General features: G+C 43.0%; 1 protein-coding gene across 1 annotated transcript in view; it reads right to left on the bottom strand.

Moving 5' to 3' along the window:
• KIAA1257 (KIAA1257 ortholog) overlaps positions 1-13,353 on the bottom strand; it is a 35,077-nt gene that overhangs the window by 5,714 nt on the left and 16,010 nt on the right. The window contains exon 7 of the mRNA XM_008066485.2: positions 10,341-10,487. Within this exon, the coding sequence (XP_008064676.1) occupies positions 10,341-10,487 (147 nt within the window). The remainder of the gene's footprint in view (positions 1-10,340; positions 10,488-13,353) is intronic.

Genomic DNA, 13,353 nt, shown 5'->3' with positions numbered 1-13,353 from the left:
AGGTGAGTGGATTGCCTGAGCCCATGGGTTCAAGACCAGCCCGGGCAACTTGGTGAGACCTTGTCTCTACAATAAATAAGAAATTAGCCAGGCGTGGTAGCACACACCTGTTGTTCCAGCTACTTGTAAGTCTGAGGCGGAAGGATCGCTGGAGACCAGCAGGTCGACACTAGGGTGGCTGTGAGCATGCCACTGCACTCCAGCCTGGGCAATGGAATAAGACTCCAACTCAAAAAAAAGCCTGTAGATTACATATAAAATAGACATATTGAAATTTGAAGAAAAGGTGTTTAGGGACCATGGAACTCAAGGAACAACCTGTGGTGAGTTCCCTGGGATTTTTGTTTGCCTTTATTCTGTACTGGGCCCCAGAGTAGTCAGAAACCCAGAAATGCCATTGAGAGTAGGCAGGAAAATCCTGCTGTCTTCTATCAGAAGACCAAGAAAGGGTCAGCCAAACAGAACAGGAAGCCTTTAGGCAAACAGCTTTCCTACCCCAGGCAAGCACCATGGAAAAAATCAGGCCCCACCCCCATAAACAAAGGCTAAGTGGGGAGCCTGGACGCCTACTCTCACTGAATTTAAAGGGGTGCCCCTTGCCACCCCCCTTCACCAGGACAGTGTCAGAAAAGGCCTCATGGGGAGCCAGGACTTTCATCAACACTTGGTGACAATAAAGCCTCCCCACCACCGTGATGTCAGTGCACGGAGCAGCAATGAGGCTTCCCTGCCCCCAGGGTGTAGTGACCAAGTGGGAAACCTGGCTTCCACTCCACTTAGCAGTTTTGGGATGGCATTTTCCCTTTCCCCACTAGCACAGTGTCAGAGGAGACCTGTTAAATATACAATTTAAATAAGATCCAGTCTCATAACATAATATATGATGTGTCCAAGATATAATTTTTTAAAAGTCACTTGTCATACCAGGAAAATCTCAACTTGAATGAGAAAGAAACAGTGAAAAAATACCAACACCAAAATGACACATATCTTATAATTACATGACAAGGATTTTAAGGCAATAACAAACAAGCTTGAAATGAAAAAAATAGAGTGTTTCAGCAAATAAATAGAAGATACAAAGAAAAACCTATAGAAATTTTATAACTGAAAAATATAACTAAAATAAAGAACTCAACAGATGAGCTCAACAGAAGAATGGAATGGACACGGCAAAGAATTAATAAACCTGAAGATAAAACAATAGCAGTTAACCAATCTGAACAACATAAAGGAAAAAAGACTCAAAAATCAACAGGGTAACCCCCTTGGGTCCCCTCCCACTGTGGGAGCTTTTCTATCTTCTCAATAAATCTTGCTTTCTTTTTTTTCTTTTTTTATGAGTTGGAGTCTCACTCTGTCACCCAGACTGGAGTGCAGTGGCCGCTCCCGGCCACCGCAGCCTCGACCAGCAATCCTTCCGCTTCAGCCTTCCAAGTAGCCGGAATTACAGGCATGCGCTACCACGCCCGGCTGATTTTTTGATTTATTGTAGAGATGAGGTCTCGCTGCCCAGACGGGTCTCGAACTCGCGGGCTCAGGCAATCCACTCACCTCAGCCTCCCAAAGGCGCGGGATTACAGGCTGAGCCACCGAGCCCGGCTATAAAATCTTACTTTCTTTAAAAAAAAAAAAAACAACCAACAACTAAAACAAAATAACTAACAAGCATTCATGTCACTGGAGTTCCAAAGGGAGAGAAGAAAAGGGATAGTGCTGAAAAGTATTCAGAAAAATCATAGCTGAAATTTCCCCAAATTTGGCAAGATACATAAGCCTACAGATTCAAACAGGATAAATGCAAAACAATCCAATCCATGCTAAGACACAACATGGGCAAACTTGTGTAATATGTTTGCAAGAGGGCCAGGCTCAGTGGCTCAGCCTGTAATCCCAGCACTTTGGGAGGCCGAGGTGAGTGGACTGCCTGAGCCCGCGAGTTCAAGAGCCACCTGGGCAACTTGGCGAGACCTCATCTCTACAATAAATCCAAAAATTAGCTGGGGTGTGGTAGAGACCTCATCTCTACAATAAATCCAAAAATTAGCTGGGGTGTGGTAGCGCACGCCTCTAGTTCCAGCTACTTGGAAGGCTGAGACTGAAGGATCACCGGTGCCCAGCAGGTCAAGGCTGCGGTGGCTGGGAGCAGTCACTGCACTCCAGTCTGGGTGACAGAGTGAGACTCCAACTCAAAAAAAAAAAAAGAAAAAAAAAAAAAATATATATATATATATGAATATTTGCAAGAGATAAATGCTATCTTTCCTAAAGGGGAAAAAGGCAATTCTAATGACAATGGATTTCTCATCAGAAACCACAGAAGCCAAAAGAAAGTGGTACATTTTTCAAGTGCTAGAAAAAAAGGATAATCAACCCATTCTGTACCAATTTTAGATCCAGTAAAATTCTATAACCCAATTCTATATTCAACGAAACTATCCTTTAGGAAAAATAAAAACATGCTCACACAAAATAAAAACTAAAACAAATTTTTAAAAACTAAAACAATTTGTCTTCAGCAGATCTATTCTAAAAGCTAAAGAAAGTTCTTGAAACAGAAAGGAAATGACAAAAGAAGAAATCTTAGAACATTAGGAAGAAAGAAACAATAATGGAATGAGTAAAACCATGGGTAAATACAATGTGCTTTCCTTTACCTCTTGAGTTTTCTAAGCTATGTTTGACAGTTGAAGCAAAAAGTGTAACATCATCTCATGTAGTTATCAAGCTATGTAGATGAAATATTTAAGAAAACTGGATTATAAAAGAGAGAAGGTAAAGGAACTTGAAGGAAGATAAAAATTTCTATACTTCTCTAAAACTGGTAAAATGCTGACATCAACAGACTGTGAAAAGTTATGTATGCATAAATAATTCATAGAGTGCCACTAAAAAATCTACACACAGAGATACAAATTCAGAAGTACTATAGATAAATCAAAATGGAATTCTAAAGATTGGTCAAGTAACCCACAAGAAAGCAAGAAAATAATAAAACAGAGAGAAAACAAAAGTGTATATGGCAGTCTTAAGTTCTAACATGTCAACAACTCCTCTAATTGTAAATATTCTTACTATACCAGTTAAAAGACAGTAAATAAAGAAACATGACCAAACTATAAGCAAGGGCATTATGCTGAGTTGGGGGAGGGGAAGGCAAATTTCAAAAGGTCATATGCTAGATGCTTTCATTTATATAACTATATCAGTTTCCTAAGGTTGCCACAAAGTACTGTACCATAAAGTGGGTGGCTTAGAATGACAGAAATGTATTGTCTCACAGTTCTGAAGGCTAGAAGTCAAAAATTAAGCTGTTGGCAGGGCCATGTTCCTTCTGAAGGCATCAGAAAAGGATCCTAACTTGCCTCTTCCAGCTTCTGGGAGCCCCAAATGCTCTTTGGCTTGTGGGAGGATCACTCCACTTTTCACATGGTATCTCCCTGTGCCACATCTCATAATCTTCCCTCTGAGCATGTCAGCCTCTGTGTTCAAATTTCCCCTTTTCATGAAGATGTTCTACTAACCTCATTCTAGCTTGATTACCTCTGTAAAGACCCTTTTTCCAAATAAGGTTAAATTCTGAAGTACTGAGGGTTAGAAATTCAACATAACATTTGTGAGGGGGAACACAACCAATAACAATAATATTCTCAAATTGACAAAATTACAGAGATAGAGTACAAATTAGTAACCGCAGATGGTGGGTATAAGGAGGTAATTGTGACTATAAAAGGATAGCATGAGGGGGATCTTTGTGGTGATAGTATATTTCTACATCTTGAGTGCTATGATAGTTATATTAATCTGTGTGCACAATAAAAGGGCATAAAACTATACACACGTTAAACCAATGTCCTGATTTTGATATTGTGCTATAGTTATTAAATATGTAACTACTGAGGAAACCAGTGAAGGATACATGGGTCCTTTCTGTACTATCTTTGCACCTTTCTGTGAATCTATATTTCAAAATAAAAGTATTATATATATTCTTTATATTTATTATATATATTCTTTATATATCTATATATATTTATATATATAGGTGTGGTACTTTGAGTTTCAGAGACAAAATGAAGATTCTACAAGCTTTGAGAGAAATTAAAAAAACAGATCACATACAAAGGTTCAACACAGAACATAAAAGATGATAGGACAGTGCTTTCAAGACTCTCACGGAAAATGAATGATTTTTAAACTAGAATTCTATACCCAGCCAAACTATCAACCAAGTATAAGGGTCGAATAAAGATATTTGCAGACATATGAGATCTCAAAAACAAATCTCTCATTGGCCTTTTCTCAAGAAGCTATGGAGGTTGTGCTCCAGCAAAACTGGAAAGCAAATAAAGAGAGAGGAAGATACAGAATCCAGGAAACAGGGACTCAACGAGGAGAGGGAAGAAACTACTAGGACAGACAGCAGTGCTGAATCTGGCTAGTTCACAATGAGTGAGCATCTAGCTAGGCACTGCTGCTGTAACAGGGAAGCCCAGGGGCTCCTGAAGGGAGAGTAGGGACCTGCATTTGAAGAGCACCTGTGGTATAGTGAGAGACCTCAGACATGGTCATTTCTAATCCCAGGAACCTAACCTCTGTGGGATCCTAAAGGGTAAAATGCAGATGATAAGTGCATTTCTCATGTGGTGGCATTGGGAAGATTGAAGGTAGCATGTAACGGGCAGTGGGTGGGAAGAGGAGGAGTGCATAACTCAGTTTTTCTCCTCACTTTCGCTCATTCTTACCTCTAGTTCCTGAATGGGCACTGGCTGTGATGGAAGGCAGGAAATACCCTTGATCTTTATGATCAGGGGGTTTAAGTCCTGCTTCTGCTCCTCAGTCATGATGGGAACTTCTGTTTCTAAAGTCAAAAGGCAATCTAAAACGTTGACAGACTTCTCACTGCCACGACTCACAATGGTTTGCCCTCCTGGGGGGAAATACACATGGTTTTAAGCCTTTACTCATGATAGCCCAAGACAAGCATAGAAGGATCAAACAACCTGAGAAGAGCCAAGGATAAAATTACAACTAAAAAGAGAAAACTTGAAAAAAAAAGAATCAGGAAACATCCATAGGAAGCATGTTATATGCTAGTTTTCACGCCAAGGTCCCATAGATTTTCTAAGAGAATTGAATTTTTGTAATTTTAATTTTGATGATCTTTTAAGAATATAAGCATTTCTTGACTTATCTAGGATACATTAAGGAATACTGATGGGTGGGTGACAGCCGCAGACAGTCTGAGTTAATTAGTCTGGGGTGTGGCCTTCACCCTGGAGTTTTAAAAGCTCCCCAGGTAACTCAAGAACCACTGTTCTAGACCTGTGCTGTCCACTACAGTAGCTACTGGACACACGTGGCCACTTGAGCTTTAACTCAATAAAGTCAAATAAACTTTAAGATGCAGTTCCTTCCTGACAAGCTGCATTCCAAATGTTCAGTAGCCCTATGCAGCTGTGGGCTCCAGTAAGGCCAACAAGACAGAAAGCCTGGCCTCACCATAGGAGTGCTCTGGATACAGCTGCTCCAGGCAATTCCTTCAGAACAGAACAAGCACAAATAATGCCAGCGTGTACATTAGTGCCCAGTGGTGTTGCTTTAGCTGCTATGGTCCGATGAGAAAAGCGTAGATATTGACAACTAGCACACATGAGCCAAATACAGGTGTGCACAACTCCCACTGTGATGGTTTTGCAGCAGTGCACCTAGAAAAAACAGTGAGGGAACTGAGCCACTCTGCAAGGCACAAGGGTAACTGTGAGAATGCTTTTCCAATAAAAGGGGTCCACGCATTTCACCAGTGAGAGACATACTAGGGTAGGCAAAACATTTTTAAAAGCTCAAATTTGCCGGGCTCGGTGGCTCAGCCTGTAATACCGCGCCTTTGGGAGGCTGAGGTGAGTGGATTGCCTGAGCCCATGGGTTCGAGACCCGCCTGGGCAGGCGAGACCTCATCCCTACAATAAATTAAAAAATTAGCTGGGCATGGTAGCACGCGCCTGTAGTTCCAGCTACGTGGAAGGCTGAGGCAGAAGGATTGTCGGAGCCCAGCAGGCGAGGCGCGGTGGCCGGGAGAGGCCACTGCACTCCAGTCTGGGTGACAGAGTGAGACTCCAACTCAAAAAAAAAAAAAAAAAAAAACTCAAATTTTGGAGGCAGGATCGACCTGGGTTTAAATCCCAGATCTGATTCTTTGTCATGGAATAAGCTAAAGTTCTTTGAGACTCAATTTCCTCACCTGCAAAAATGAGGATAGACACCTCCTTTCTTAGGGTTAAGCGATTAAGAGAGAGTACACATGGGAAGGTGCCAAGGACACTGCCCAGCACTTAGTACATGCTCGAAAAGATCCGTCTATTCCTTTAAAAATGCTTGTAAATACATTTCTAGGGTGCATACAAGCCAAGTCATTTATGTTCAAATAAAGTAGCCACATCTACAAGTCAAGGGCCAGATGTGCACAGCTGTCTACACAGGCTGTGAATGCAGGCCATAGGTATCTCCAGAGGGCAGCCCTCATGGCTCCCGGGTATTATCTTCAATAAAGCTGATTCATGAAGGCTGTAACTAATCATGACATATGTCCTGTAACTTTGTGAGCCTTTCTACATAAAAGACTTGCCCAGTGCCAACGTGTGCTCAAATCATCATCATTCAGCGTCAGGAAGTCAGGGAGAGGTAGCCATAATTCCAGGTGGGGGTCTCTCAGCCTCTGCACTAAGGACATCTGGGGGCAGATCATTCTTTGCCTAGGAAACTGTGCTGTGCATGGTGAGATGTTTAGCAGCACCCCACTAGATGCCAGTGGCACCCTACTCCTCATTGTGATGACCAAAAATGCCTCCATACATAACCAGTGTCTGCTGGGGAACAACCAACCCAAGTTGAGAACCCCTGTTCCAGAGTGAGGGAAAAGATATGAGGGAATGTCTGTGCTCCTGCAGCAGCCAGTCTCAAACATGCATCAGTGTCACTCAGTCCTTAGAATAAGCTTGATGCCTGCTGTCGTCCCTGCTTAACAGATGGGAGACTGAGGCCCAGAGATACTAAGTAATCATCCAAGGTCTCTTGGCCAATAAGCTTTGGAACCACAATCCAAACGAGCACTGCCTGGGGGGAAAGGGGGAACACAGGGCTATGCAATACTATCTCCTTTCAAAATAAAGTTCTCTCCCAAACACAAAGTCTTTCTAGAATCTTACTGGGTTACTGGTCAATCAATATTTACTACTAAGGCAGCCAAAACCTATCGCCTAATGCGACTACCAAAAATAATTATGTTAGTTTTGAAACAGATAATCTTATGCTATTAGTTTATGGCAAAAAACAGACCTAAAATTGGCCTGCTGAGCAAAAGCCATTCTCAGTTTATGGCCATATACTATGTCATCGGTATAAGGGAGCAGGTTTAGCTTTCTGTTTTCCGTGCTGAAAGCCCAGTGCCCTGCATCAGCTCACCCAAAGTCCCCAAGAAGAAGCTGCTGCTTTCAGCAATCTGAGTCCCACTGTGCACAGGGTTTCGTGCTGAGCAATTTACACACATTATCTCCTGTGATCCTTAAAAAAACACTCTGAGCTGGGAATTATCACCCCCATTTTACAGACAAGAAAACTGAGTCTCAGAGAAAGCAGATAACTTGCTAGTAAGTGGCTGAGCCAGGATTTGAAGTCTGTCACCAAAGCTCCTACATATGAACTGCCATATTGCATGGCCATGACAGTGCAGGTTAAAGGGAGGGGTGGTTTCACCCTGTTGGGAACAGTCATGCCAGGCAGGCCAAGACAGTTGAGCTTCTCCTTCCTCTCACAGTGAAACTCAAAGTGGGATGGGTCACCTGGACTCTCCCACTGGAGGATCGCGGATGCCTCTTTGGGATTCATGGATGAAGGAAGCATCTACCAAAGGCTTTTGCTCAAAACCATAGCATGCACCAGCTATGTCAGAGGCCTGCGGCTCCAGGAGTACAGTGTGGGAATGGATAAGAACCGCTGAAAGTTTACTTGCTGGCATGGTTACTTCTTGAGAAAAGATTGATGCTATGAGAAAGTTAATGCAGCCAAGAAAAACCAACTGTAGATAAAAGCTGATTTTCAAAAAGTCATTTAAAAGTACAACTTTAAAAGTGAATAGAATCATCTTTGTCTTTTTCTTTTTTTAAGATAGGGACTTACTCTGTCACCCAGTCTGGAGTGCAGTGGCACAATCATGGCTCACTGCAGCCTCAAACTCCTGGGCTCAGGAGATCCTCTAGTTTCAGCCTCCTAAGTAGCTGGAGCTATTTGGAAGGTGTGCACCGCCATGCCTGGCTAATTTTTGTTTTGAGGTGTTTTTTGGGGGGTTTTTTTGGTAGACATGAGGTCTCACTATGTTGTCCAGGCTGGTCTTGACCTCCTAGGCTCAAGTGATCCTCCTATGTCAGCCTCCCAAGGTTCTGAGATTACAGGTGTGATCCACCATACCTGGCCAGAATTTTCTTTTTCTTTTCTTTCTTTCTTTCTTTTTTTTTGAGTTGGAGTCTCAGTCTGTCACCCAGGCTGGAGTGCACATGGCCACCACAGCCTCAACCTGCTGGGCTCAGGTGATCCTTCTGCCTCAGCCTTCCAAATAGCTGTAACCACAGGCAATCACCACCACACCCTGCTAATTTTTTGATTTACTGTAGAGATGAGGTCTCACCAAGTTACCCCTGGACTCAGGCAATCCTCTCGCCTCTGCCTCCCAAAGTGCTGAGATTACAGGTGTAAGCCACTGCACCCAGTCAGAATTTTCGTAAAACCTATTGACATCAGCCCAAGAGCTTGTGAGGATAAGTGTCTCAACACCTGTGGAAGGAAATTGGTTTTACCCTCCACATTGTGCACTAGGGTTCTTAGAAAAGACTAACGCCCACACCTCTGTAAAACAGCCAGGAGAGGGCGCACATGTAACCTGATGGTCAAAAAAAACCCAAAAAAAGGTCTGAAATTGTCTTCTCTGAAAAGAAGAGAGGGTCCTCTCCTCCATAGTACCTTTTTTAAAAACAAAGTCACAGCTGGGCTCGGTGGCTCAGCCTGTAATCCTGCACCTTTGGGAGGCTGAGGTGAGTGGATTGCCTGAGTCCGCGGGTTCAAGACTCGCCTGGGCAACTTGGCGAGACCTCATCTCTACAATAAATCAAAAAAAATCAGCCAGGTGTGGTAGCTCATGCCTGTAATTCCAGCTACTTGGAAAGCTGAGGCAGAAGGATCGCCAGAGCCCAGCAGGTCGAGGCTGTAGTGGTCGGGAGCAGCCACTGCACTCCAGTCTGGGCGACAAAGTGAGACTCCAACTCAAAAATAAATAAATAAATAAATAAATAAATAAAAACAAAGTCATATAATTCTACCCAAATATGTTCTGAGCTTTCTACCATCAGAACATATGGATATAATAAATATCTATTTATGATTTACCAATATGTAGAAAAACTAGTTTATAAATTGTAATAGATCTTATAAAGCGAAAGAATCAAAGCCCTGTTCTGCTGCTAAGTTGTATGGCCTTAGGTAGGTTACTTAACCTCTCTGAGTTTATTTTCCTCCCTGAAGAAATGGTGACAATGATCACCATCAAAACCACTACCACAGGTTCATTGATATGATTAGCGTTTGCCATAAGAAGTAAGGGGTGTGCTATATGCAAGGTGTCTGGCACCTAGAGGATCAGTAAAAAACCTGTAATTCCAGCACTTTGGGAGGTCGAGGTGAGTGGACTGCCTGAGCCCGTGGATTTGAGACCAGCCTGGGCAACTTGGCGAGAACTCATCTCTACAATAAATAAAAAAATTAGCCAGGCGTGGTAGCACGTGCCTGTAGTTCCAGCTACTTGGAAGGCTGAGGCAGAAGGATCGCCGGAGCCCAGCAGATCGACACTGGGGTGGCCATGAATGTGCCACTGCACTCCACCCTGAGCAACAGAGTGAGATTCCAACTCAAAAAAAAAAACAAAAAAAAACTGGTTCCCTTTCCTCGTTCTCTTTACTAGATGGTTTTATAAAACCGGTAGGGAAGTGTTCATAAAAAACAGCATCTTATTTAGCAAACAAAATTATGATATTTAATATTCTCATAGTTCTTTAGATTTTAGAATCAACAGACCTGGGTTCAAATCCAGACTTCACACTTACTAGCTGTGTGATCTCTGGGCCTCTATTTCCCCCTGTGTACAGTAAAGACAATGACCCGCACTGTCCTGAGGTAGCTGTGAGGATAAAATAAGGTGGTCCAGAGCAGGGCTTGACCACCTTGAGTGTCCCATTTATAAGCATTCTAGCCTCATGTGAAGAGACAAGCAGTGACTGTTGGAACAGTTTAGCTACCAGCAAGGAGAGGCATCACTGCCAGCTGGATGGAGAAGGTGCTCTGCTTCCAGTGGTCTGCCAGCTTGGGATCGATTTCTTCTTCTGCTCGAGACTTTATACTTTTCTTCTGGCTTTTCTTTCTTCCCTCTGAATCTTTCCCTTTAACTGCAAAATCAAAGAAGGGAGAAAAGCATTAAGAGGAGACTGATCCGAGTTGCCATGTGTGAACGTATACATGCTACAGAGATTCAGGAAGGTTCTGGAAGCTCCTAGAAGGCAGGGTTGTTCTTTGTGTGCTGCTGCCTCTTTCCAGAAGAGGTGGCTGTATAGATGACAGACCAGTAGCCAGGTATGTAGCAGGAAAAATAGAGAAATCGTGACACCGAATCTATTATAGGAAGTGGCACTCTATTACGCTGGCTAGCACAGCTGACCGAGAATTTTATGCATTCAAATCAAGCTCGAGCACCCCTAGAACAGGAGATGTGGGGTCTTATACCCTCATTTAGGTAAGGGAGGGGGGTTGTGTTGAGTGATTACATACTTCCTTTGGAATCTTACAAGGTTGTACTCAGCAAAATCAGATTTTTCAAAGAACAAATGGTTTCCAGGAACTGCAGGATTGTAAACCGTCAACTTCAGAAGGGGGGTTCTTAGATAAGTCTGAATTAGCCACTTTTTTGCATATCCTTAAATGGCTAGTCTTTGGGCTATTTGGCCTTTCCCAAACAAAACCTACCTGGCGCTCCTGGCAGGTCTTTAAAGTTGCAACTTGCCTTTCAAAAGGAAATACCTTTAACTGCTCTCAACTCCTTTCCTGCCCTGGGCTAGTGATTGCCATGAGGCCAACTACTGATCCTGAACCAGCTACATGTTTCTGTGTTTATTCACTCAATTATACAAGAAATATATTTGAGCATTTGCTGCATCCTGCCACAGGTATATGCAGGAATAGGGTGGGGGCATTCTTATCCCCTCCTGTCACCACCTGAGAACACATGCAGAAGAGGACAAAGCCTGCTATGCTGACAATGACACCACAACATTAAGGTTCTCCTTTAAGGCAGCTCTTAAGCTCAGTCTAGCGTTTAGGTTTGGGCTTTGGAGTGGAACCACCAAAATGCCAGAAGTAGCCCTCCCCGCTCCTAAAGAGCAACCTGGTGAAAGCCAGGCATGGTGACACATTACTGTAGTTCCAGCTACTTGGGAGGCAGAGGCAACAGGATCACTTGAGCCCAGAAGTTCAAGGCCAGCATGAACAACATAGTGAGATCCTACCTCGAAAAACAAAAACAAAATCAAACCAACCATTCTGAGCCTTCCAGGGTGTTGAGAAGAAGGAATGAGCAAAGCTACATACAATGCTCAGCTCAGACAAAGCTCAGATCAAGAAGAAAACAGACGCTAACACATGTGAATCTAAGGTCATTAAGAACATGCACTATTAGGTCAGCGCCATAAAGACCAATGGAACAGATTACGGTCATACCACCCTGAACATGTTTCATTTCGTCTGATCTCAGAAGCTGAGTAGGGTTAGGCCTGGTTAGTACTTGGTCGAGAAAAAGCCCAGAAACAGACCCATACACATGAAAGAACCTAACAGATACCAGAGTGAAATTTCAATCAGTGGGAAAGGGCGAACTAGCTGGTAAATTAAATGACTACCCATTTGGAAGTAAATGAGGCTATTGGTCTACTTTGTGCCATATACAAAATGAATTCCAGACTAAAGGTAGAAAACAAAAAATTTAAGGTCATTAGAAGAATACCTAGTTGATATAATGACATCTGGATAAGAAAGGATTTTTCCTTTCCTTTTTTAAGAGGCAGGGTCTCACTATGTAGCCTAAGCTGGCATTGAACTGCCTCCTGCCTCTGCCTCCCAAGTAGCTGGGATTATAGGTGCTTGTCACTACGCCCAGCTGAAGAAGGGCTGAAAACTCGAAAGGAATAGTTAAATAACTGATATACAAAACAAGACACCATGAGTCAAGCCAAAGGATAAGTTACAGATCCTCATCTGTGAGAGTTACAATGCATATAACGGACAAGGCATAATTATCCAGAAGATGTAAAATAAAGTCTGCACTATCAACAAGACACATTTTTAAAACAAAAATAAAAATAAGCAAAGAAATATGAATAGGCAAATCTCATAAGAGTATGGCCAGATAAGCCTATGCAAAGCTACTCAGGTTCACTAGCACTCAGGACCTAAGCACAGCATGGAGAACAGGAGTCCTCACGGCTGCTGGTGGGAGGATAAAAGAGGTGCCAGCCAGAGAGTAAACTGGCAGCACCTAGCAATGGGATCGAGGCATGTATCTTTTGTGCCCAGATAAATGCCTTGCTATGGTGGTGCTGGAGATCAGGAAACTGGCGACCACTCAAATGCCCTCAGCAGGCACTGGACGGATGAAGGAGGGTGCTTCCAACTAGTGGGGTCTCCACAGACATCAGAGCAAAGGGGCTGGACTCACATCTGTTCAGAAGTCCAGTTGAGCATAAAAGCAAACTGCAATAAGGTATGTGGAATATGAAATCATTTCTATAACTCATAAAATCAAAAATCAACACAATGTTGTACAAATGTGTGAGAAAGAACAGGGCGGGGAGGAAGAACACACCGGAAGAACACACCAATTTCCACGTCAGGAGGGTACGTGCCGCAAAAGGACAGGATGCAAAGGGGGTTTGCACTGTATCTATGGCCTTTTATGTCTTAAAAAAAGGAAAAGAAAAAAAAAGAAGTGAAAGAAATATGGCAAAATATTAACACCTAAATTGTGAATACATAGTTATTATACTTTCCTGTGAACTTTTCTATCTTTATTTCTTTTTTTTTTTTTTTTTCTTGAGTTGGAGTCTCACTCTGTCACCCAGACTGGAGTGCAGTGGCCACTCCCGGCCACCGCAGCCTCGACCTGCTGGGTCCCGGCGATCCTTCCGCCTCAGCCTTCCGAGTAGCTGGAATTATAGGCATGCGCTACCATGCCCGGCTGATTTTTTGATTTATTGTAGAGATGAG

Source organism: Carlito syrichta, unplaced genomic scaffold, assembly GCF_000164805.1.
Source record: "Carlito syrichta isolate Samal-C Ts95f unplaced genomic scaffold, Tarsius_syrichta-2.0.1 Scaffold308955, whole genome shotgun sequence".
NCBI classification, from domain to species: Eukaryota; Metazoa; Chordata; class Mammalia; order Primates; family Tarsiidae; genus Carlito; species Carlito syrichta.
Note: the sequence above shows the minus strand (reverse complement) of the source record. Positions and strands in the feature narration are given on the sequence as shown.